At 40.3% G+C, this 27,807-nt stretch overlaps 1 protein-coding gene across 5 annotated transcripts in view; it reads right to left on the bottom strand.

Moving 5' to 3' along the window:
- Smap1 (small ArfGAP 1) overlaps positions 1-26,545 on the bottom strand; it is a 77,557-nt gene extending 51,012 nt beyond the window's left edge. For 2 of the 5 annotated variants that reach the window (NR_110972.1, NM_001290683.1), the window contains exon 1: positions 13,827-13,900. Coding sequence is in view for 2 of the 5 variants with exons in the window: in NM_028534.3 (NP_082810.1) it covers positions 26,202-26,319 (118 nt within the window). In the remaining 3 variants the exon portion in view is untranslated. Of the gene's footprint in view, positions 1-13,826; positions 13,977-26,201 lie in introns of those variants that run through there. The other 3 variants (NM_028534.3, NM_001357395.1, XM_030243880.1) reach the window with 2 other exon arrangements.
- Positions 26,546-27,807: the final 1,262 nt, after the last annotated feature.

The raw sequence follows: 27,807 nt of genomic DNA on the forward strand, positions 1-27,807 counted from the left end.
CACTCAACAACACCCCAACTAGGTATCTTCTGCTACCAAGTAAAACTTCCAACGTCAGAAATGGGTTAAATCTTGAGTCATTCACCAGCTCCTACACAACATCACAGGCTATTGGACGCCCCCCATAACCTGATGGTAAGGCCCTATTGTTGAAGACAACACTCAAGTGCAGAGAAGTTGAGCTGGTGCCAAGCTAGAAGCTTGACCTCTGTTGCCTTCATCGTATTTTAAAGTATTCTGCAGCTACAAACTCTGCAACCCACAACTGCAACCTGCTGCAAGATATACTTGTGCAATAATGGCACAAATGTTATGAGAGTAAGCACACAGGCCTGCAGAGGTTCAAGCCAGGTGGGTTCCTACCAGAGGACAGGAAGTAGACACAGCTCCACACCTAACCAGAAAGCTATCTGCAACTTATACCTGCTGACAGACAGGGAAAAATCAGTTTTCTTAGTAGGGTATCACTGGGTACATGAACCACACTTGAGGGCAGGCCAACACAAAATGAACTCAGTATTATTTTGTAGACTTTTTGTCTCATTTTGCTTAGTTTGGGCATTTTCTGCTTTATTGGTCTTTTGCTTGTACATTTTAATTTTCATATCCGTTGTTGTTGTTGCTGAAGTTTGTGTGCATTCCTTGTTTTGGGGTTTTTTTTTTTTTTTTTTTGGTTGTTTGTCTATTTCTAAAGAGAGAAAAAAGAACAAAGCTGCCTGGGTAGAGAGGCTGGGAGGATCTGGAAGAACAAACCTTTCAGGGGTTGGAGAGATGGTTCAGTAGCTAGAGGCACCTGTTGCTCTTTCAGAGGACCTGGATTTGATTCCCAGAACCCAACATGGCAGCTCACAGTCATCTGTAACTTGTTTCAGGGGAATCCAACACCATCTTCTGGCCTCTTGCCAGTACCAGGTGTACAAACATACATGAAGATAAAACACCCATTTATATAAAATGAAAAAGAAAAAAAGAAAAAGCTTTCAATAATTAAGAACTGGTACACAGACATGCTTACAGGCAAAGTATTAACACACATGCCATCCATACATACATACATACATACATACATACTTGTTTTAGAAGAATACATGACTAAAGTTCAGTGTGGAAAAATGTCTTCAATACAGCTGCAACCACAGAGCACAAAGAGCAGATCGAACAGAGAACTGAATACTGAATCATGGGGTGTGGGGAAAACAAGGCAAAGCCAAGAGAGAGGCTTTGAGGAAAATATAATCAACTGTGTCCAATGTTACAGAGCAGCCAAGTAGACTACCACTAGAAAAGAACATCTGAATGTAACAACTAGTCATTCGAGCTGCCACAGATGTCCTCACACAGAGCAGGCAGCGTAAGAGGGGTTCTGTAAACTGTCAACACTACAGAGTCAAGTGGGAAGCATGAACCTCAACTGAACAACTGCCTGGATCAGACTTGCCCATGGCTATGTCTGAGAGAGATAGATTATCGAGATTATCTTGATTAATGATGTAAAAGGGCCTACCCCACTGTAGTTGACAGCATCCCTAGACAAATGGGTCTGAGCTGTATAAGAAAGCAAGCTTGAGCATGAGGCAGAGAGCAAGTTAGCAAATGGCACAACGCCTTGAGTTCCTTCCCTAACTTCCCTCAATGATAGACTGTGACCTGGAAGTTTAAGTCAAACAGTTCTTCAGGTTGCTTTTGGTCATGGTACTTTATTGTAACAACAGGAAGCAAACTAGAACAGAGTAAATTCTTCCTTAGTCATCATCCCAGGCTCCCACGCCAACAGTTTCAGAGTGTCTATTCCCTCCATATAGCTGCCATGGCCAGGCTGATCGTGATCTTTTCCAAATTTTCTTTTCCACAACTCCAAGTTAAAATTTAAATGAATCCTTGCTTTCCCTTGTACATGACTCCATTCATATTCCAACCCAGTATGACAGAAAAAGAATATTCTGCTTGTTGCCACAGGTAAGCTTCCTCCTCAGGACTATACTCCTCTGGGTTTCTGGTTGGTTGGTTGGTTAGTTGGTTGGTTGGTTGGTTGGTTAGTTGGTCAGTTTTGTTTTCTGTCCTAAATATACGTGCACCTCCATATAGCTCCCCCTCGGAGAGTGTGGAAAAACAGGCACTTTATCTTCTTTCTTTTTTTTTTTTTTTTTTTGGTTAGTGCATCTCAAATTAAACAGTTTAATTTCTCACTGGGGAACCTCTTTATATGGCCAGTAATTGACATATAATTTTGTACAAATATCAAGTCAGGCAGGGAGGAGAGGAGAGGAGAGAGGGAGGGAGGGAGGGAGAAAGAGAGAGAGAGAATATATAAACAAGGCCCAATTAACTTTTTGGCTAGCTTTTCTGAGAAACATTTATTTGGCATTAAGGACTTCATTTAGTGATCTCTGTATGCTGCATACCAAACACAGTATCTAATATGAAACTTAAGGCAGTCTTTAGTATACAATTAGCAGATATAACTTTGAAACCTCTAAATTGCTGTTGTCAAATCACTAAAGAGGACTTTTCAAAAGAGGCCACACACTTACTCAATATGTAAGACATCTTTCAATACCAAATGGGGGGTGGAGGACCAAAACATCAAATCATAAAAAAAAGCAACTCCCAATACTATCCTTTACAAATGAAAGGGAAGGCCAGGCAAAATGGCTCAGGAGGAGTTCCTGCCTCCATACCTAACAGCCTTAATTCAACCCCTGGGCCCCACAGGAGAGGAGAGAACTAAATCCCATGAGTTGTTGTTTTCTGATCTCCACACAAACACCATAGCACTCATGCACACATTAATAGACAAAAGTTAACAACAGGGTAACAGAAAATCCTTAAGTATTAATGAACTAAAGTCATAAAAAGATACAGAGCAGGGGAGATTTAGGACCAGGTGTGACAGGTAAGGCCTTTAATCTCAGCACTCAGGAGGCAAAGGCTGGTGGATCTCTGTGAGTTCCAGGCCAGCATGGTCTACATATTTTGTACCAGTCCAGCCAGAGCTACAGAATAAGAGACCCTGTCTCAAAATTCAACAAGCTCTAGCTTCATGTTGTCCATGAGAAGTTCACTTTAGAATAATATACGGGCTTGAACTGAAAGAAATAAAAGCAGAGAAAATTAAAGAATCTCCATCATAAGATAAAGATAAATAAAGAATCTGCAACTAAAATAACTGAAATTTTAACTGTACTTCAACATGTCAAGTATACAAGTCCTGCAACAAAGCACAATATATACACGCAATACTGTGGAGAGCTTTGGTACTACTTATAGAAATTTTGGCGAGTACTTGTCACTGGGCTCAAGGAAGTGGGCTCAGATAAGAACATTCACATTTGGGCTAATGCAAGGATCAAGGTGAACACAGCCAAGAAACCTGTGACTTCCTCTTGTCTTGGCAATCCTGATAAGTGCCCAGACCCAGTGACTGGAAGGCTGGGGGAGGACTTTGCTTACTGCTTTGTTTGATTACTATCTGGTGTGATCTCTTTGTTCAGTGCCTTGTTTGATTACTCTGTCTTTGATCTGAGAACTGACCCTATTCTCTGCAAGTACCTAGAATGGTATAAGAGCTGACTGGGAAAAAATCAACCCGCTTCAGCCTCAGCACTGCCTGGAGTCATGTTATAATGCTGTCTAATTTTCTTTCTCTCTTCAGTCCTCACTCCTGCCATTGAGAGCCTGTTGACTGACTGAGCTGGCTTGGTCACAACACACACACACACACACACACACACACACACATTTTCCTCAACTTTGATGATAAGACTACCTGTTACTCAAACACTTCAACTAAAAGAATGTACCCTCCTTGGAGTTTACTCCAACTGTGTACCGCTCTATAAGATAGAAAGATGTTTCTTATACTGATATGAAAATGTCAACTGTTTAAAGGAGACAAAAACGATGATGAGCCAGGGTTCTCCAGAGACAGCGTCATGTGGCAGGAGCCATGAATGTTGTGTGGCTCTGAACCGGAAGGTGGATGAGATAGTGATAGTAATGTTCCTGACTCCGCCCACCTGCTTAGTCATTCATTTATTCTGACTTCTGTAACAAGAAATGAATGTTCACTGTATGCCAGATGCATTCTAGATAGATGATAGAGGTCTAGCAAAGAAACAGATTATTCTGTTGTCATAAAATATACACTCCAATGAAGCAAACAGAGGGACAAATTAAATGTCTGTCTTTAGAAGGCTACAAAATTATTAACTTCCATCTTATAGTAGAAAAATAATTTTGGTAACTAATGTTTCTGAGTATAATAGCTGACATTTTTTAAAAAGGTTCATATAACGAACAGTGGAAAATGTTAGCCAAAACATTCTGAACTGTAGAGTCTAACTCTTTTTTACCAATAATAATTCACAAATAGATGGCTAATACTAACACTGATAAATAAAAAGTTTAACAAACACAACTATAGAATAAATTGGCTTTTGTCTTTATTTTTAGTGCAAGAAATACAAAGATGAAGAAAAATTTTGTATCACATTAAGAATAGCAAACTATAATTATGTAAGCAATGGTTTCAAAACTGTAAAAGTGAATACGATACACAAAGCAATTTTAATAACATGATACAGAATATAACCAAATGTTTCCATTTGACTTGAAAAATGGGTGTTAGCAGTGCTTAAGAAAGTAAAATAAAACATATAAATGAACACATCGTTAGAAATGTCCTCTACACACTGATTTAGTCTCCAGAGCACAGGAAGATTAATACAATGGATAATCTGTATCATTTGGCCTGGAATGTCAGGATTTCACTGGAACATAGTGGCAACATCGGTAAGGTAATTCTATCATTTTCTCCAAGTTCCCTGAGAACTTCATGAGAACAAATGTTATAAATAAACCTAAATTTAACTATTATCTTCAAGGAACTTAAGAGACAGGCAAATTTCAGTAAAAAGAAAACATTTAAAAGTTCTTGCCATGTCTGTTGCTACTAGATCAAAACACTGAATACCATTTCAGTGTATATAAATACAATGAATTTATCAAAATGACAAATACAACTTAAAAGGCAAGCCAAATACAGAAAGCAGCATTCCTGAAGAGATTAGCTATCAAGAAATGGCATACAATCACTCTGGAAGTCAGTCTGGAGGTTCCTCAGAAAATTGGACATAGTACTACTGGAAGATCCAGCAATATCTCTCCTGGGCATATACCCAGAAGATGGTCCAACTGGTAATAAGGACACATGCTCCACTATGTTCATAGCAGCCTTATTTATAATAGCCAGAAGCTGGAAAGAACCCAGATGTCCCTCAACAGAGAAATGGATACAGAAAATGTGGTACATTTACACAATGGGGTACTACTCAGCTATTAAAAACAATGAATTTATGAAATTCTTGGGCAAATGGATGGATCTGGAGAATATCATCCTGAGTGAGGTAACTCAATCACAAAAGAACGCACATGATATGCACTCACTGATATATGGATTATTAGCACAGAAACTTAGAATACCCAAGATACAATTTGCAAAACACAAGAAAATTAAGAAGAAGGAAGACCAACGTGTGGATACTTCATTCCTCCTTAGAATAGGGAACAAAATAACCATGGAAGGAGTTACAGAGACAAAGTTTGGAGCTAAGACGAAAGGATGGACCATCCTGAGACTACCCTACCCGGGGATTCATCCCATAACCAGCCAACAAATGTAGACATTATTGCACATGCCAGCAAGATTTTGCTGAAAGGACCCTGATGTAGCTGTCTCTTGTGAGGCTATGCCAGTGCCTGGCAAATACAGAAGTGGATGCTCACAGTCATCTATTGAATAGAACACAGGGTCCCCAATGGAGGAGCTAGAGAAAGTACCCAAGGAGCTGAAGGGGTCTGCAACCCTATAGGAGGAACAACAATATGAACTAACCAGTACCCCCAGAGCTCGTGTCTCTAGCTGCATATGTAGCAGAAGATGGCCTAGTCAGCCATCACTGGAAAGAGAGGCCGCTTGGTCTTGCAAACTTTATATGCCCCAGTACAGGGGAAGGCCAGGGCCAAGAAGTGGGAGTGGGTGGGTAGGGGAGTGGGGGGAGGGAGGGTATAGGGGACTTTCGGGATAGCATTTGAAATGTAAATAAAGAAAATATCTAATAAAAAAAAAAAAAAAGAACGCCGGGCGTGGTGGCGCACGCCTTTAATCCCAGCACTTGGGAGGCAGAAGCAGGTGGATTTCTGAGTTCGAGGCCAGCCTGATCTACAGAGTGAGTTCCAGGACAGCCAGAGCTACACAGAGAAACCCTGTCTCGAAAAATCAAAAAAAAAAAAAAAAAAAAAAAAAAAAACAACAAAAAAAAACCTAATTAAGAGCCTTACAATGAACTTAGTTTACTTCTAGGAAAAGTATCTAGGCTACAGCACAAAGATAAAACTTCGGCCAAATTGGGTTACATAACAAAACCTTGTCTCAAATTTAAAAAAAAAAAAAATAGTATTTAGTTGTGTCCAGAACTGATAAAAAAAAAAATTAGCAGTCATTAAATTCTATGGAGTGAAAAGAAGGCAATCAATGTGATTTATACTGGGGACAGAAGCAGGCAGGGTCAGGAGCATTACTATCACTGAGTTACTGGGTTGTAGGAAAGACTAAAACATGTTCAACAAGAGCCTATCTCCACTGGGTACATAAAGAACAAATCAGACTCTTAAATGACTCGAGTTCTAACACCTGAAACTCCAAATACACTGGGCAGAATGGAACTGGCAGAAATATCCTGGATAGGTGATAAAGCAGGAATGAGCACATGAAATGCATCTGACAGCAGACTTGATGAAAATACAAATCCAAGTGAGTATCACGAGCCAGATGTATCTCACGCACACGTACGTGCGCCACACGCACCTGCCATCTCAGTAATCAGTAGGCTGAGGGCATTTTGGCTTACATAACAAGTTTAGCCAGGAAAGGCTAGAGAGAAAGACCTCTCAAAAAGATAAATAAATAAGTAAAAAGTAAAAAACTTTCAAATTAGCACTACACATTTAACAAAACAGATAAAAACAGAAAAAAAAAAATCACATTAGTAGTTTGCAAGTTACTTCTGCATCTGTTAAAAAAAATCTGACATAGATGCCAGCAGAGTAAGGAACTATCTCAGCTCACACATCCAGAGGGTGTGGTTCATACGTTACATGGAATGAGATGGAGCAGGGCATCACAGTCATGAGAGTATTGACAGAAGACAACTGCTCACATCGCAGAAGACAAGAGGAAAAATATAACTCCAGGACATACCCCCTAAGGCCTACTTCTTCCAGCTAGGCCCCACTTCCAACTTTCTAGAGCCTCTCAAACTAGTGCCAACTGGTCAGCCATTCAGATATGAGCCTGGAGAGGGTATCTCAAGTTTAAACTGTAACAAATAGGAATACAAAATGATTATAAAAAAATTAAAGGCAGTTTAGGTTTGCAATTACCATAAAAGTCAGCAAATTGTACTGTTGGACATTTAACACAGAAATGGAACTTCAGTCTGCTTCCTGTTGTGATAAACGCCATGGCTAGAAGATTCAGCTTACAAGTTACAGTCCATCTCAGAGAAAGGGCAGGGCAAGAACCAAGACAGAAGCTTGAAGCGGAAGTCATGGAGAACAAACACTGCTTACTGCTTTATTCTTCATGGCCTTCTTAGCTACAATTATCACTCACTCCAGGACCACTTGCATCTCTCAGTGATCTGAGTTCTACGCATCAAGTAACAATCAATGTCTCAAAGACACACCCACAGGCCCCACAGGCCCCACAGGCCCCACAGGCCCATCTGATGGAAGCAGCTCCTTAACTAAGATTCCTTCTTCCCAAGAGTGTCTAGGCTTGTATCAGGGTGACAAAAACTAAGCAGCACAGTGTGTCTGTTTTTGTGTGCATGTGTTTACATGAGCCAGGCAACCTGAGTGCTGGGAACTGAAGACAAATTCTATTCAAGAGCAGTGCACACTCTTGGCAAATGAGCAATCTCTCTATTTTAAAGTTTAAACTACAACATTTTAAAATGAAATAAAACACTGAAGTGGAAAAGAAACCCAAGGCTGCCGAAGTTAGGAATGTGGGGAAAAAAAACCCTGGGAGAAAGGTTTGTGTATTTATGAGAGGGTGACTAAGGTCCTTAAGATGGTGTAACTCTTCCATATCTTCATATGAGACGCACATCTATGAAGCTACACACATAAAAAAGCTGTATACAGATACATATATTACATGTTATATATATTATACACACACATCTGAGTGTAATAAGTAAACCTCAGTCACTGGTGAATGTCCTCCTGGTTGTGATAGCCCAGAGTTTTATAAAATGTCACTGTCACCGTCACCAGAAACTGGATCAACTGTCTATGACTTTTTTAACCAACTGAATACAGACTATACAACATTCACTCTATCGTAAAGGTCTCTATGTACTGACTCACACTTCTTTCCATTCCAAACCTACCAAAAAGAAAAAGTAGCTTTTACCTCAACTATAATCACTAATTATTTTCTAGCTCAAATATCTGTAACAAAGAAGCCATATGCTAGAAATACTCAATACTTTATACTGAGAAAACTGTAATAGTTTAGCAGTAAATACATGTAAGCTGAAGTAAACTGCGTAGTACCACAAAATTTTAACCATCTTCTATCCTACCAAAAATAAACCCTCCAAAAATAAAAAATAACAAAAACCCTTTAGTTCATCATTATTTATGGAGAAAGTGTTATATGTGAAAAAATATATTTTTATTAGGTATTTATTTCATTTACATTTCCAGTGCTATCCCAAAAGTCCCCCACACGCTCCCCCATCCACTCCCCCACCCACCCACTCCCACTTCTTGGCCCTGGCGTTCCCCTGTACTGAGGCATATAAACTGCACGACCAATGAGCCTCTCTTTCCACTGATGGCCGACTAGGCCATCTTCGGATACATATGCAGCTAGAGACACGAGCTCCGAGGGGTACTGGTTAGTTCATATTGTTGTTCCACCTATAGGGTTGCAGATCTCTTTAGTTCCTTGGGTACTTTCTCTAGCTCCTCCATTGGGGGCCCTGTGATCCATCCAATAGCTGACTGTGAGCATCCACTTCTATGTTTGCTAGGCCCCAACATAGTCTCACAAGAGACAGCCATATCTGGGTCCTTTCAGCAAAATTTTGCTAGTGTATGCAATGGTGTGAGCGTTTGGAAGCTGATTATGGGATGGATCCCCGGATATGGCAGTCTCTAGATGGTCCCCATCCTTTCGTCTCAGCTACAAACTTTGTCTCTGTAACTCCTTCCATAGGTGTTTTGTTCCCAATTCTAAGAAGGGGCAAAGTGTCCACACTCTGGTCTTCGTTCTTCTTGAGTTTCATGCGTTTAGCAAATTGTATCTTATATCTTGGGTATTCTAAGTTTCTGGGCTAATATCCACTTATCGGGCATATATCCAGAAGATATTCCAACCGGTAAGAAGGACACATGCTCCACTATGTTCATAGCAGCCTTATTTATAATAGCCAGAAGCTAGAAAGAACCCAGATGCCCCTCAACAGAGGAATGGATACAGAAAATGTGGTACATTTACACAATGGAGTACTACTCAGCTATTAAAAAGAATGAATTTATGAAATTCCTAGGCAAATGGATGGACCTGGAGGGCATCATACTGAGTGAGGTAACCCAATCACAAAAGAACTCACACAATATGTACTCACTGATAAGAATATATTTCAAATAAACCAATTCATTACTAGTTTAAGAACAGTGCTTTCATGAAAATTATAACCCTTATATGAAATTTGAAATGGGAAAATGCTGGAGGCAGAGTAAGAGCAATGGTAGGGAAGTAAAAAAGTCCATCAGAAGTTCAAGGCCAGACTCCACTATATGATCAGTTCACTATGGCCAGCCAGGGCCCCAATGAAACCCTGCCTCAATAAAATGAAAATATAAAAATTTTACAGTTTAAATATCTTTTAAGATTTCTGTGATATTAAATACAGGCTATACAGTCTGCATTGACAAGAATCACAGTTCTTGGCTAAACATAGCTATTAAATCTTGAAATGTAGCTAATGAAACAAACTGAATGTTTAAAATCAGTTAAATAGGTAGATAAAGATAGTAGCTTCCACAGAGAAATTCACCACTACACACACACACACACACACACACACACACACAGAGGCACGCACACTCATGCTCGCACATACATGGCCACAATGCAGTAACAATCATCAGTACAGTAGGTGAGTACTTCTCAACCAGGGCACTACTTTAAACAAAACAATTTATTATATAATTTATTATGCAAAAAGAACATATCCCTTTTAAACAGGAAGGGTATTTTTCCCAAATTCTATTTTATAATCACTCTTAAGTTACAAAATATTATTCCACTCAAAGGAATTACTAAAGTGATTTTGTTTAGTTAGCAATAATACATTTTCACCAGCAGAGGGCATACATTACACCACAATACTCTTAAATGTTTAAGTTCTACTGTGAGAAATCAATCAATCAATCAGATATTCACTTACACAAAAGGTATTGTACTTTGTTCTAAAAATGAATGTATATTTTATTAAAGGTATATTGACAATTGAATAATATCCCTAAAACCCTAGTTTTGTACATTTTAACTGTTTATTCTAGTTAACTATCATCCCCAAAACAAAACAAAATATATAAAAGGTGAAATCATCTTTCAAGGGATACACACACACACACACACACACACACAATTATTTCCTCAGCTTAAAAATAAATGACAAACCATTTTCTAGATAGAAAATTATCTAAATTCCAACACAAAATAAACATTTGTTTTTAAAAGTAAATTAAACACAAGAAAATAAATGAAATTTTGAAAAGGTGCTAAAACTGACAAAGGCATATTTAGTATTTGAGAAACGGTGCTTACATACCACCTGCCTCTAGCTTGTACATGCACCACTATGCTCATCTCAGAAAATAATTTTATATCAACTAAAAATTACAAAAATAAAATAAAATGAACTCTTAATTTCCTCTATATCCTATTATATTTAATTTTCCTAAGAAGATTGCCTTTTCAAATTCCTTCTGTCTTGCGACTTCTGATTCAGATGTCTTCCATGGTTCTCTTCCCTCCTTGCTAAACGTGGCCATCTAGCCTCTAAGTCAGACAAGCATCTAGTTAGTCCAGTAGTTATGGCTCTGGCACATTCATTTCTGCTAATGACTCCCCAAAAGCAAGCAGCCTCGGTCTCTCCTCTCTCCTGAGGCAGGCCTGTCTCTGGAGGAATGCACATCTGCTCCTGGAGCTCTCCCTTCCTGAACCAACTCTGCCCAACTCTCAGTTAAGTTTGATCATATGCCTTGTCAAAAATCAACTTTTCAATTAAAAGCCCTCTCCCAAAATCTAATCAGTAACATTGCATGCTTACCCAACACTTCCTATACATACAGGCAGAATATACTCTGCTAATGCCCTGCCTGTTTCAACTGGAGAGCAAGTATCCAAACATGCGCCTACTACTAGAGGGGGGTCTTCATTCAAACCACCACAGCCAGGCTTCTGCTGCATAATCTCTAATCAATATCTATTCTAGAGAATAGAAAAACAATTTTTATTCTGTAAAATGATTACTTTTCTTGAACCTTCCATAAAGTATTCTTGCACACCCTAAGACATAACTCATAAATTAGATATAACTCATGACTGTCTCTATAGTATAAAATGAGCATAATTACAAAGCCTTACTCTTCTACCAAAATATTTACTAGACATTACTTCATAAGCTCCTCCATACCCTGTAATATGGGTTTCATCACAGATGTAATGAATGACACTACAGTTCAGAGTTTAAACAAGCGGGAAGAAAGGGAAAATGAAGAAAAGGCAGAAAAGAGGGGGAGAAAGAGAAGGGAAAGGAGAAGAAAGAAAAATCAATCAGAGCCAACAGCCAAGCAGTGAAGACTCTGTTCTCACCATCAAACTAACTGGCCTCTCAATTCTAACAGAGCCCTATCAATTCACTGCCGATGCTCAAAAAGGGATGTAAAGGTCCTAGAACCAAATGAAAATGAAGTCATAACGTATCAGAGCCTTTGGTATAGCTTACACAGTAGTAAGAGGAAAGCTGATAGCTATAAGAGCTTACATGAAAAAATCTCAAACAACTAACCTAATGAGCTCAAGATCTAACAAAACCAAGAAAATCCCACACGCAGAAGCAGTAAATAGCAAGAATAATCATCAGGAAATAAATTAATTAAATGGGGAGCGAACAGAACAGTACATATCAATCAGTTAGACAGTGTGTCTATGAGTTTATGTGTTTATGTGTGTCTTTCTTCCTGTAGGGCATGAAAGCAAAAAGATGACCCTCGAAGGAAGAAGGAAGAAGGCTTGGGGGTATGGAAATAATGGGGAACATGAAAGCAAAAAAGACTAGGGAAAGAAAGGGGCAGGTGTGATGAAGAAATTAATGAGAAAAAAAGGACAATGACATAAAGGTGCAAAAAGTAAAATAATGAAATCTATTACTTCCTATGTTAACTTTAAAACAATTTTAAAAACTACAAGTGGGTAAGCAAGTACATTATAGCCTTTGTTTTTTTCTTTGCCCCTTCAAGATATTCTATCAACGTTTTGTAAAATTTCCCTCTAGACATACAAGCTTTCCTTTTTTGTTGTTATTGTTGTTTTTCTTTGGTAGTTTTTGGTTCTGTGTGGTGCTGAGGACTGAGTCCAAGTCTCTGCACACTAGGCAAATAGTGCTCTACCACTGAGCTAAATACTTTTAAGTATGTTCTACACTGTTTACAAGTTTATTGAGTGAGCTAACCATTTGCTTTGATAACACTGCAGCCATCATAAAAAAGGAATCAAATTTTGAAAGATTTTACATTATTGTCTGATTCATATTTTAACAAAATAACTAAACAGTTGTATAAAGTTAGGACGCATTATAATACCTTTTTTTTCAAATGATGTCATTTGAAATTTGACGAAGTTATCAACATCCAAAACTTACCTCCTTTAGTACTATGTACAATGAAAACTAAAAAAACAAAATGGATAAAGAAAAGGAAAAGAATCTCGAAGCTGAGTTATCATTTTTATGAAGGTTCCATGGAGCGTGTTAATCTGCATGTTACCTCACTACTCCACAGTTTTGGCAGGTCAGCAAGAGCAGGTATATCTCTGTCTCATATGGAGAGATCAGACCAGACACCTCTAAGCTTCCTATAATTTCATAACTACAATATAGATCAGACACCAAACAATATCCCAAATATACCACTGCTTCCTATTCATAGCCTAAAATGAGTAGAATACAGGACTAGATGGCTAGAGCCTAGCATGCCCAGTCTAATAAAAGCTGTCTAGAATTTTCTATTCTCTTGGTCTGACTGAGTAACCAAGACAAAACTATGAAGCTTTCTCCCTCCCACTGAAGGACAGCTCACAAAAGAACAGAAATGACCAATAAGGACACTAAACTTTTCTAACCATAAAACTATGGTGAAAATATATAATAGCAAAATAATCATTTCTTCAATCAAATCAAAGAATCTTATCAAAAACATGAAAACCCAATAGCAGACTGGGAACAGGTCAGCCAGCTAGCATATTAATGAGGGGAATATTAGCTAGTCCCATCACTACAGTAAATATAGATCAAATAGTTTTAAATTTGATACACATGAACATACACTTCAGATTTTATTCTGTGGAAATTTAAATATACACATAAAGCTTTGCTATCATGAATATTTATAAGCTTAGATTTTTTTTAGCAGTCAGGGACAGATTATTTTTAAATACCCTTAGAGTATTTAAAAATACTTACCAGTCGCAAATATTCAGTACAGAGAATAACCTTAAGTTTCCTACAGCTCGGTATTGGCCTTTTTCTCAGCAAATGACATCATCTCCTAATTGTTCCCTCATATTTCAGAACACTCGGACTCTATTCCCTCATAAGCTGATTCACCTTGTTCATCTGACGATGGGGGAGGGGTTCATTTTTAAATGGCTGTCTAAGGAATCTTGTTCTCTCCAGGCCAAGCTGTGTGTGTTCCACTCATTGTGATGCAGCTGCTAAGGCAAAGGCCACCGATAATTCTGCTGATCTGCCCATGGTCTATTGCACTGAACTTCTGGTGTGCCTTCTTCTGTACTTGGAAGATGGAAAACTAAAAACTCCATTTGGTTTCTTTATAGTTAAGAACCTTGTGCTGCAGAGACTACAGGGACAATCATGGAGTCAGCATGGGTCTGAACTAGGTCTCCTGCATATATGTTATGGTTGTGTAGCTTCGTGGTCTTGTGGGACTACAAACAGTGGAAGAAGGGGCTGTCTCTGACTCTTTGCCTGTGTTTGGGACCCTTTTCCTCCTCCTGGGTTCCTTCATTCAGCCTTGATATAAGGATGTGCACCTAATTAGTCTTACTGAAACTTGTTATGCCACATTCGGTTTTTAACCCCGGGAGGCCTGTTCTTTTGTGGCGGGAAAAGAGGAGTGGGTCTGGGGCTGGGGAGGGTAGTCTGAGAAGCGTGGAAGAAGGGTGTTCTCTCAGTCATGAGAGAAGAACAAAAAGTAAAAATTAAAAAAAAGAACTCTATGGTGGTTAGTTTATGTCAACTTGACCCAGGCTAGAGTCATCTGACAAGAGGGAATCCCAATTAAGAAAATGCCTCCAAAAGGTCAGGCTGTAGACAAGCCTATAAAACAATTCTGTAATTACTGACGGATGTGGGAGGGACCGGCCCATTGTGGGTGGCGCCATAGGGAGGAAGCCAGAAAGCATCCACTCCTCTGTGGCCTCTCAATCAATAGAAGCACACTTTCTTGGGTCGTGTTGACTATAGATGCATACCTATAGTCATGGTCCAAAGGCAAGTATGACAGCCAAAATCCAGACACTAGATGAGATTACAGTGGGAGTGAATACAGAAGAAGATGTCCAAGGACTTACTCAAATGGGCCAAGACTCCCTTCTTCTCATTTAAAAAAAAAAAAAAAAGGCATGGTGGCACACACATGTAATACAGTCACTTGAGAGTTAAGACCACCCTGGTCTAGGTAAACAGAGTATGAGGAGAAGGGTGATGAGGAGGAGGAGGAAGAAGAAGAGAAAGAAGGCAAGGAAGGAGAGGAGACTGGAAAGGAAGGGGGGAGAGAGGGAAGGGGGAGGGAAAGGAAGGGTAAAACAAATGCCCAGTGAAAGCCCTAAGTAACAGTCTTGAGACCAGAATTCACCTAACTTACACACCTTCACTTGGCACAGCCATCAGCACTCATATCCTACATAATACTAGGCGTTCAGAAAGTATCTGTGAAATGTGTTCACCAGGGGTTGATTATAACCCTCCTCCTCCCACACAGTAGATGTTATAATCCATGGATGATAATAGCATATTTGCATATAATTTACATACAGTCTCCTGCATCTTTCAAATTATTTCTAGATTACTTATGCTCCACACCATACAAAGTCATCTACATGGTCATTAACCTACATTTTTTATAAACTGATAATGAAAAAAGTCTACATGTTTAGCCCACACATATACATTTTTAAAAAGGAAAAAAACTCTCTCATCTGCTGTTGGTTAGATCCATGGATCCAAAACCCACAGGTAAAGAAGGCAAGCTTTCTTCTTTAAATAACCCGGAACACATCCATAGCAGTGGTAAACTACAGAGGCTCTGGTATATTTTCAGGATACACTTTTGTTATCTTCTTTAAAGAGGATGACGGCAAAATAAAATCAGAAGAACATCAATTACTACATCTTAACATGGTCTAACAAACATAGAGCACTTCCTAAAACTTCTCTTGACACAGCTCCTAAAATGATGAGGACTTATCACAAAGAGCCAACACGCTCACTCAGGAGGCAGAGGCATGTGGATCTTTGAGTCCAAGTCCAGTCTGATCTACAGAGTGAGTTCCAGGGCAGCCAGAGCTACACAGAGAAACCCTGTCTAGAAAAAACAAAAAACAAAAACAAAAACATCAGTTCCTGAGCTAAGAGCATCGGCTGTAGTAAGACGGCCTGCTTTAACATGAGCAAAGCCCTAGATTCACTCTCCAGCAGGTCAGAAATAAACCATGGCACACTAAGAATTTGCTCCTTGGTTATGGTTCTAACTGGGACTGAGAGCCTCGTCTACAAGACTTTTTGAATTAAAAGAATTTAGTAAATATTAGGTAAGTTTATTCAACTTGACCACTATAATTTAGTGGTATATTTGTATATTGTTATACCTGTGTTTTAAGCAAATTCACTTGAAATATTATATAACTATTGTATCCACAGATACATTTTCCAGTACCATATCATTTTTGTTAATGATTGATAAAAAAGAATGCTGAAAATAAGTCTTTGGTAATGAGGAATGGGGGAAGAGGGTGCGTACTCCAGTCCCATGACTCTCAGTCCTTCAGTGAGCTCTATGTCTGACTCCTGACTGTGCATGTCACCAGTGCTTTGCTGGGTTTCTACCTCGCATCAGTGGTGAGATAAAAGAATACTGTTCATTCCCCTGGACAATTAACTTAGGTCCAGTTAACAGTTTCTCCTAAAGACGAAACTATTAAGAACTGAGTGTTCTGGTGTGCAGAACTTCTGAATGCCTCCTTTCCCTGCTTCAGCTGGAGGCAAGAGAAGTTTCTCCAATATTCCCTTTAAGAATCTGAGTTCCTGGAGGCAAACCTAAAAAAATTTTAAAGCCTTCTTCTATGAAGGGGACCCCTGAGAATGTTTAATTCTTATTACCTGGGTTTAATATAAAGAATAGTTGCATTCTCCCTTTAAAATATTTTCAGGGGTGCATACATATAAAATGCCACTAATCTGCTGAGCATCTAATGATCCATATTTGGTATGAATTATAAATATAGTCTGAATGTGAATATACATGATCTACAAAACCTAGAGCTCAGCTAGGTGGGGCTGATAATAAAAAAATCATTTTGTGCCATAATATACATGCTCACTTATTTAATATTCTGTTCTTTTCCAACTAGCTTCTGCTCTCAGATATCTACCCCTGTAAACTGTACTTCTTCATGTCATATCCTCCTTCTCTATCCAAGTCAGAAGTAAAACAGTCTGCTCTAAAATCTCAGGCCTCTGAAGGGCTTAGGAACAGTTAGCTTTTCAAAAGCAGCCTTACTACTCAGCCACATTAGAGTTGAGACAACCATGAAACAAAAGGAAAACCTTTGATCCAATGCCCATTTGTCTATTAACAAAGCAACAATTCATTTTGGCAAAACAGCCATGAAAATTAAGAAATGTTTCCAAATCTATGGCAGAGAGATTCTTTGCTCATACAACACATTACTAATTAATTCTGTTTTCCAAACTCCCTGAGTCACTGGCATGTTAGACAGGCCACAGCAAGTACAGGATTGAGAAATGTATGATCTGCTTTCCACAACAGACGAGGATATAAGTAACCTTCCAGCAGCAGCACACTAAGTCAGAAAGGAAGCTCAAAGGTGCAGACTATGCTAAAGTAGCAGGTTGACCTCTTGTGTTTCGAATTTCTGGAAACTAGTGATTTCTAAGTCCTGAGACGTCAGCCATTCAACTCACACCAAAAATGCTAGTAACACAAAACCAAAAAGTTATATGGCTCCATAGCTACTTGGAGTTGGCAATACTCATTTACATATCCTGAGCAAAAATTCTTTAGATACTGTGTTCCAGGTATGGCTTGCCTTTTTTTCTTTTGAAAACAAGATAACTTTTAATGTTAATGAAATTAAATGCTCACACTTTTATCTTTATAGAACATGTTTGTCATACTCAAAAAAGCTTTGCTTGCTGGGCAGTGGTGGCGCACGCCTTTAATCCCAGCACTTGGGAGGCAGAGGCAGGCGGATTTCTGAGTTCGAGGCCAGCCTGGTCTACAAAGTGAGTTCCAGGACAGCCAGGGCTACACAGAGAAACCCTGTCTCGAAAAGAAAAGAAAATTAAAGAAAAGAAAAGAAAAGAAAAGAAGAGAAGAGAAGAGAAGAGAAGAGAAGAGAAGAGAAGAGAAAAGAAGAGAAAAGAAAAGAAAAGAAAAGAAAAGAAGGAAAACTATAACAAAAACAAAAAAACAAAACCACTTTGCTTACCTCAAGGTTCTAGTGATTTTCTCGCATGTTACTTCTACAAGTTTTCTAGTTTTAGGTCTCAAAGTTAGTTTTGTGATCCATTTTAATTTTTATTATGTTATAAAGCTCAAAGTGCATTCTGTTGCTACTATGTGAGAAGAGTGTCGTTTCCCTACTGAGCCGCCTTGCTGTTCCTGTCACTTTAGTAAGGAGGTCACATAAGTATCTTTCCATATAATCACTTATCTATCCTTACAATGTCACAGCACGGACAACAGCCAGGAAGTCAGACCTCCTAGAATTTCCCTCTTTTCATAATACTTCTTGATATTTATGAGGAGGGTTCTTTGTATTTTGCTAGTTTTCTTAGAATCAACTCGCTAAATCCTAAAACAATCAAAGCTATGATTCTGACAAGGATAATCGGTGATTAGGACTGTCGTCCTTAAAACAAAGTTTTCTAGTCCGTGAACATGGCGTATCTGTTCATTCTTTTGCAACAGTCTCTTGTAAGTTCTTAGAGTACAAGCCTTGCACACGTTTTATTAAATTCATCCCGAAGTTTTTATACTTTATGCCACCATCACAGAAATTTTTCAACTTCAAAATATTTGCTGCTAGCATATATGGTTTTCTATACTCACTTTGACTCCTACAACCTGAATAAACTCAATTCTTGGTTTTAATGGTTCTTTTTAATAAATTCTTAGACTTTTCTACATAAATATGTGCAAAGACGGTGCAATAATTTTTCAATGCATACACTTTTTAAGTGGTTTTAACTATTTCATCGCTGTCCTATGCCGTTTTAAATACACCTACAGCACCACCCCTTATAAAAACCTACGTCCAAAAGCGAGGCGCACAGTACACGGTTGTAACACAAGTGGGTGCACCAGGGCACACTTTAGATCTAAAATGTGCTCAGTTTCTTTTCTGATAATATCTCCAGTCTACACCACAAGTAATTTTCAGGAGCACAAATACATGAACTAAACACATCAATGCTGAACTCTAATTCTTAGGAATTTTCTAATATCAGAAGATAAAACTATCCTGAATATGACTGTCCACAAAATTCTCCTCATTTCTTTTTGATCTGGGGGGGGGGTGTCTTTGAAATATGCACTTTACAAAAGATCAAGATGAGACATCTGAAGTTTTATCATCAATCACTTGGACCCCTTGTGAAACTTAGACTAAAAATTGCTTGAGTGGGTAGAGAACAGACTATGAAAGTTTGCTAGAAAGTCTATAATTCTCTCTCCTTGCTGCACTCAAAAGCCTCACATTTACCATTCAACATATGTGAACATAATACTGGCACATAATTATGATAGCTTAATAAAACCTGTAAATAAAATAAAACTTTAGATAGGTTCTCTAATATGGCAGCTAAACACTATGATAGTTAAACAGAGCTCTAGCTATGTCAAGCAGACAATATTAATACTGATAAATACACATGGCCTAGATATTAACCTATAGATGCTTTCTTTTAAATGAAGAGTAAAAGGAGGTCCTGTAGGACCAGCAAGATGGCTCAGAGTAAAGGCACCAACCACCAAACCCAATGACCTGAATTCAACTCCAAGACACACCCAGTGGAAAGAGGGAACCAACTTGTACAAGCTGCTTTCTGACCGCCACATGTGTATCATGTGCATGTGCGTGTGCACACGCACACACAATTTAATTAAGAGAAGTGGCAGGATGGTTCAGCAAGTAAAAGTTCTGACCACAGGTGCCTGCCACACTGAGCTTATTACCTTACAAGGCAGTTCTTACCAGATCTTGATTATTAGTTCCTGTGAGCGTGAGTTGTTATAATAAAAACAAACCTATATCCTCCCACTCTGTCTTCCTGTTTAGGTAATCTCACCCTACAAGCTACCACACATTTGATACAGACAAGGGGCCCTCCCCACAGCCTCTCAAACTGTGTGCTCTTTCCTTTAAAGTATCAAACCTCAATTGTTTAGTAATAGCAGCAGAAAAACTAATATTGTTCAGAAAACACTGGCCTGTTCTACCAGCAAAACTGTATAAGTTATGGAAACTCTTTACAGTGGTCAGGACACGGGGCAGTCAACTTCTCTCATAATTACAACTTAAATAACACACCCTCTAAATTTCTTTGATCTTCCTTGAGAAAACTAAAAACTAAGGAAGAAAACAATGGCTGGATTCTACCCAGCAAAAGATCACTGGTAGTGTTACCATTAGCAGTAAGGAAAACAAGTTTGAGTCCGTGCCTTACATAGTCAGAATAGAAAAAGTTTCCAGTCCTAGTGACAACTAGAGTTCAAGTGTTTTAAAGATCGGTAACATTTATATTGGGGGTTGGGAAGGGTTCTAATCCTTCAGGGATCCTGTGTATGTGTGTGCGTGTGTGTGTGTGTGTGTGAGAGAGAGAGAGAGAGAGAGAGAGAGAGAGAGAGAATGTGTAAAGAGTGTGTGGGTGAGAGTATGTGTACATGTAACTGAATGTCTTTGTGAGAAAGTGTGTGTATCTGTGTGAGAGAGAATGAGGGTATGTGTGTAAAAGCATGCATTTTGCAGAGAAACTACCGGTAATTCTCCACTGATGAAGTCAAGTAATAAAAGAATATTGCAAATAATCTTTAAGGACAAAAAGTTCGAAGGAAAAAAATATAGTTCAAGTTTTAAAACAGTATGTCAGAAAGAGACTAATGATTTCCACTGGTCAGCTTTCCAGCCCCGATACCCAGGATCTAACGTGGTTATCAATCAGACAAAGCTGCAAGCCCAGCAGAAGCCTGCGAATGACAGATCCACAAAGATCAAGGGTCAGTATTTGAGGAAACTTTCAGATTTACAACTTTTAAAAATTGAAGTATTTATATTAAAAAAAACAGAAATAGTATAATAATCTGTTTTTGTTTTAATACCACCTGTAGGGATATGGGGATGCAGCTGACTATGATTTGCCTCATGCTCTAGCAGAGGCATGGTTTGCTGGCTGCAATTCTGGGAACTTTTCAGAGGGTATATAAAATGCTAGGACCCCAAGAGGCCGAGTTGGTGGTTGGTGATGTGTCGTGGTATGTTAGTAACTGCTCGAAGAAGAAACAAGGAAGCAATTAGACTCAGAGATACCTTTCCCGTCACTCTTTCTCTCCTATCAAGCGACGGGGGTGAAGTGGGAGGGGTTGAGAGTGGGAAAGGAAGAACCACAAAGTAGAAAGGCCACTACAAGCAAAGAAGAAACAAGGAAGAGATTAGATTCGGGGTCTCTGTATGCCCTCCCCACCCCCAATCCTTTCTCTCCTATCCAGTGATAGGGATAAACCCAGGAGGGGGAGACAAAGGGTGGGACAAAAGAGAACACCACAAATAAGCCAAGACCAGCTACACACCTCTGTGCTTATAAATTAATTCTGTAAGCATAAACATCAGCTCCTGGGGTAAACTTTACTTTTCAGTAAAAGTTCTTTTACAAGAGTTTTCTCTAACCCCTTCCCTGGCTAACTCTTGGAGCTGGCTCTTACAACCAAATATGCTCAGCTGTTTCTACTCTGACCCAAAAGGCAAGGTGTCTTTACATATTAGAGTCAGCCCACTGTAAGCACGTGGAAAGCACAAGTGCAGCATGAGCCACCCCACTACAGTAGAAACTACTGACAAAACCATCTAAACGTGTCTCCATCTTCCCACCTAGTCACCAACTGAGGGAGTGAAAGACAACTACGGCAGTCAAGCAATGACAATTCTGGCATGATGTGGTCAGAGTCCAGAAATGACTCCTGAGTTTTAACTTCCTGCAGGTTTTTCACCGATCCCTTAAACCCCTAACAAAAACTGGACGCAGTGGCTCTGTAGCTACACCCTGCTCTACATCCTGATTCATACACTGGCACACAGTACATGACGCACGATCCTCTTACCCTTGGACTCTGACTACCAGTAATAATCACCTCCCATACCATCTCAACCAAATCTGATCATTTTCAAAGACAGCTCGCCAAAATAAAACGGCCATATAGAAACCACTTCTACCTTCTATATACCATACCCTGGGTGTATATAGCAGTGTCGTCTAATTCTTGCTCTAGTTAGTGAAAGCTCACTGTACCTTCAACTCACAAGTCTCCTGTGATTCACAGGGTCCCCCAACGCCACGCCCTTTTACAATGTACTTACTCTCATTCACACTCACTGCCTCTGACTGTTCATTCTTATACTCATTCATACAACCAAAAGGTATTTGCTGAGTTCTATTTTCCTACCAAACTCATTCACTGTGCTTTAAGGCTGAGGAAGCTACTCTGAGCAACATAAACAAGACTTCTCCTTCAAAGCTGCAATTCAATAGAAATATGGAGTGCCCAACCATTACTTCAGTGATGTTCTAATTATAAGTGTGGTAAGATTTAAAATAATGTCGCAAGTGTACAAATAAAAGTAAACTTAGTCTGGGAAGCTGAAGGGAAACTAGAAATGACATTTAAGCAAAATGTAAAGATGAGCAAAAGCTGAAACAACAGAAGCCAGAAGGCTCATTCGTAGGACTAGCACAAAGGCTTTGAGGAATCATCAGAGCTGGTGAGCAAGGGTCAAGGCCCAGGGAAAGGGCGAGAAAGAAAGAAAGAGAAGGTTATTTCTTTTTTTTGGTTTTTTTTTTTTTGGGGGGGGGGGGGTTCAAGACAGGGTTTCTCTGTATAGCCCTGGCTGTCCTGGAGCTCACTTTGTAGACCAGGATGGCCTTGAACTCAGAAATCCGCCTGCCTCTGCCTCCTGAGTGCTGGGATTAAAGGCGTGCACCACCACGCCCGGCCGAGAAGGTTATTTCTTATAGCCGCTACCGTTACACTTGGCATACTGTTTCAGAATCACTCATTCTGAATATTGCCATGTTCAGTCTCCATTAAACATACTCCTTTCAGTCTTATAAAAGTTTCTGTACCAAAACCTAATCCAGTTCTTAACTGTCCTCAAGACCTGTGGAAAAAAGAAGTGTTTGAATTAAGAAAGCAGCATACCCTTTGAATACTACAAAGTCTGAAAAAATTAACTCTAGGGTTCAAAACCTTGAGTCTCTGACTGCCCTAAAACTTACTGAGCAAGAAAGTCATTTTCATTCCAATTTTTACATATTTTAAAAAAATCAAAGCCAGTATTACTTATGAATGAAGCTTAAATTCTGAAAAGTAAATTTAAGATGGCAAATTTAAAATGACTCCATATCCTCGCTACCCATACTGCCACCAATTAATAATCATGAGAACTGCTTTCAACTCCTGCAGAGTCACAGTGATAGCCGGAGTCAGGCAGCTCTATCTGGCAGTTCCTGCTCTCCAGTTGTACAATGTATTGAAGAACAGGGTCAAGAGCAGGAGCCGGGACCTGTGCCATCATGTCCTCCTTCCTTGCTAATACTGTCAGTACCAGACATACAAGCTAATGACTAAGAAAGTGTCAAAATCCAACCGGCACTCCTCTGCTAACTCTACTCAGGTAACAGATGATAAACTAAGCTTTCTTTTAGGTCCATGTTCTCACAGAATAATGGGAAACTCTTTTAAAGTAAGAAAACAGAACTTCACCACTTACATTTATTATGGTTACTGACATATAGAACAACAGATTCAAAGTCATACAAAAAGCCAAGGAGGATTTTACTCTAAGAATATGTCAAAATGGGCTCGCCCATACCAAAAGCACAAAACTTTACAAGAAGTGTATAAAGTTATACAGTGTATAGTATGCATACTCAGGAAGGAAAGATAGGAAAATCACAAGACTGAGGCTAACCAGGATGACAAACCCATCTCAAAAAAGAGGAGGGATGTAACAGTGGAAAAATGCTTGCCTCCCACATAGAAATCAATGGTGTTTGATCCCACAGTACACACAAATGCATCTTACACATACATACACACACACACACACACACCCTATAAATCCTAAGTAAAATGTGAAATGGTCATACCAGTGAATATTTCCTTAAGTATCAAAATAAAACAATAAAATAATTTACAACCATTATTCTAGGTTTGGCTGAAATTCATAATCTTTCTAAGTCACTGACAACAGAGCCCATGGCCTTCCAGTGGAGCCCTTGAACTACTGATACTAGACTATCCCACTTTTCCCACTTCTCAAGAAAAGAGAAAATTCATAATTAAGTGACTAAACAAGAGCAAAATAAAAAGCTATTCATTCCACATACATGGACTGGATTCACGCGGTTACACAAAAGTGATCAAAACAAATGTTGCCTACTGTTCAGAAGTAAAACTTCTTTACCCAATTAAAGAAGAACGTAATTGCTTTCTTTCCATCTCCCAAAAACAGAAAAAAAAAAAAAAAAGGTTAACACATTTAGTGAAAATCTGAAAATCTGATTGCAGTACCCCTTTGGAGAAAGAAATTTGAATCTTTTAAGTTACTTCTATTCATGAAAGGAAATTATTGGCTTACATTGACTTACATAATTCTTTTACAAATGTGTATGAATTTTCATGTCTCTGTGCCATCTGCATGCCTGGTGGCTACAGGGGCCAGCAGAGGGCCTGGGACCTGCTGTTCCTAGAGTTACAGAGAGAGCTGCTATGTGGCTCGGGAGCAGCCGGTGTTCTGACCCTAGACCATCTCTGCAGCCCTGGATGCTCTTTAGCCACAGCTTCCCAGACCAGAGTCTTTACTTAACTGTGTTAGGACTCAAGGTGATGAAACATAAACTAACTCTGGCCCTTGTTCCTTTTCTTAGCTTCTAATAACCTATTTTTTTTAAGTGTTTTACAAGTAAAAAGATAAGAGAGTGACTGAGCTTCAATACAGAACACTATTTCCTAATAACCACATGCAAGAATCAAGTACCAAGCAAGCAAATAAATATTACTACAAAAATCAGGCATGCCTTTTCTTTTAAATGCCTTGCCTAAGGATTACATGGGATAACCTCACAGTCAAGTTACTATAATGCTGTAAAGTGCTTCATAAAAATCCCAATTAAAGTGTGTACATGTGATTTCGCCCAGTAAGGAAGTAGCTGTTATGACAGAGAGATGATGCTGATGTTATGAGACTTAATTTATTCACATATAACCCAGCCTACTGCAATGGACTCTTTTGCTCAGTGTTGAGAGAAAACAGTAAAAACTCTAGAAAAGTAGTTAAATAATGCAGAAATCTTAATCCTCGCTCACAATGGCTGTCTCTGCTCCCAGCAACTACCTATTTCCCAGAGAAAAATCAAATGTACATTTTCCTAACTACATAGAAGTAGGATTTTTAAATCTCCATTACTCTCCATGATATTACTTACATTAGAAATAAACCACATCTCCAAACAAAAACTATCAGCTAAAAATAATTTATCTATTTCAAAGGCTCAAGCAGAAACCTCCACCTGAACTAAAAATAGTGGGGTTTTTTTTTCTTCTTCTTCTTCTCAGTATCTTAAAATGCACCTTCCACATTTATGAAGTGGACAGACCAGTGTCCACAAATTCGCCAATGGGTCGTCTGGGGGAATCTAACGACTGAACTCTTTATGAACATAACACACTTTCCTTAGGACACTATAACATCCAGAATAAGAGAGTGTGAGTGTGTGTGTGTGTGTGTGTGTGTGTGTGTGTTATACATAGTATACACAAATAATGAAAACCCTATCTCGATTATGTTATGCAGTGACATCTCAAACCACCCCAAAACACTGTTCTTTTTCAGAAACAGAAGTAAACGCCCTGTGCAAGAGCTGTCAGGTGGGCAGGCAGGTAGGGCTCCATCTGGGACACCGCACCACTGGGGAAAGGGAGGACGACGCGATCTCGTGGGAGGAAGGGAGGGTCGCCAAGAGGACAGGGACCTAAGGGCGACTCCACCCACGGAGTCGCTGAGGCTGAGGCAGGAGGGCTCCCACAGCCCTATCAGCACCGCCCAGCCGGCGGCCCAAGGCGGTGGCAGCGGCGCGACGCCGGCTCCGAGCCGGAGGCTGAGGCCGCGACCTCCGTGCTAGCCGAGAGCCAGAGGCCGCCCGCCCTCCCGGGAGAGCCGGCGCGGACGAGACGCCGCGGAGGGTGGGAAGGTCACAGCCGCAGGAGGCCCCGGCCGAGCGGCCACCAAGCCCGCGCGCTACCTTTGGCCTCGCAGTCGGCGCAGTACTTGTTGTCCTCCTCCCTCAGCAGTTTGGACAGGATGAGCTGGTGCTGCTCGTTCAGCTTCTGAGCCTTCTCCCGACAGGAGCGTGTCGCCATGTCGGCGGCGGGGCGGCGGGCCCGGACGCGGGCGAGCGGACGGGCGGACGGCGCTGGCGAGGCCGGGCGGGCGAGGGCACCTGACGCCGCTGGGGCCGCGGACGGACTCGGCCCAGGAAGCGGCGGCAGCGGCGGTGGCGGCGGCGGCTGGAACCGGAGGAGGGGCGGCGGCGGCCGAGCCAGCGCCGACGTGTCCCGCCTCCTCGCCGGGCCCGCCGCACGCTCCGCCCGAGCCGGCGAGGGGCGGGGCGGGAAGAGCCGCCGCTTCCGGGAGGACGCAGCGCTGGGCGCTGCGCATGCGCCCAGCTGCCCGCGTGCCGGGAGACTCCCAAGGTGATTCCAGAGAAGCGTCTGACGCTCCCCGGGGCGAGATTCCCCACTCTTGACACCTGATCGTCGCTTGAAGCCTCTAGAGACCTGAAAGTGGAAGAATTTTTTTTTTTTACCGGGAAGCGACTTTCACAGTCTTTGCATTTTTCACAGTCTTTGCATTTGTGTACACAGCACTGGAAATGTCCAAATTATAGTTATATATATATAGTTATAATGGGTAGATGCATCCCATGTGTGTGCATCGGGAGTTTGGAAACGGTATACTAGAAGCGGATGGAATGAAATGGGGCTAAAAGTGTCTTACGTTTTAGAGGAAAATAGACATGTTTGGGGGGGAGAGGTAACGTAATAAACCCTACCTCCCTCAACAATATTGATAATCTCATATACAGGAAAATGAGGCAAAACAGTCAAGTCACTTGGCCATGCTACAAGTGGAAGAGTTAAAACCAGGCAATATACCCCGCCTAGGAAGAGGGAAAGTGATCAAAAAGTGAATTATTAAAGGGATGTCACTTTAAGAAATTGTGTGCTGCTAGGATCCCTTCCCTGGGAGAAACTTAAGCCTGTTCCTTCTCGTAAGATCCTAAAGACAAACTTAGGTATAATTCCAACAAAGTTCACCCAGGAGAACCAATGAGCTTATTAGGCTTAAAGAGCAACTGGTAAGGGGTATGGATAGGAGCATAGATGACCTTAGAATAGCCACACTGGAAGGTCTGCACATAGCAAGGATGATGGTCCTTAGGAACCTGACATGGAATTCCCTCCCTCCATCTTCCCCCAGGTATATCCTCTAGCCCCTCCCTGAGACCAGATACAAGCAGGGCAGAACCACATACAACAGTGACTGAATAGTGTGGTAGGGGTTCCCTTCCATAAGTCTCCATATACCCTCCCTATGGTGGAACATAAATAGTCAACAGGCCCAGCTGTGATGGTCCTTTGCAAGAAGGCCAAGCACAAGGCTTCTGAAACTGACAGTGTGTTTCAGAAGATGTTCCTACATAACACAATGTAAACGACATTCTTCCCTGCAAGGAAAGACAGTTTTAAAAAGGAAGACATTCTCGATGATAGCCCATCAGGTTTACTAAGGTTGAACTCAGTGAAACAGTTGGAGTGATTCGGCTTGCTGTGTAGTAAGTATGAGCA

This window comes from Mus musculus, chromosome 1 (assembly GCF_000001635.26).
Source record: "Mus musculus strain C57BL/6J chromosome 1, GRCm38.p6 C57BL/6J".
Lineage (NCBI taxonomy): Eukaryota > Metazoa > Chordata > Mammalia > Rodentia > Muridae > Mus > Mus musculus.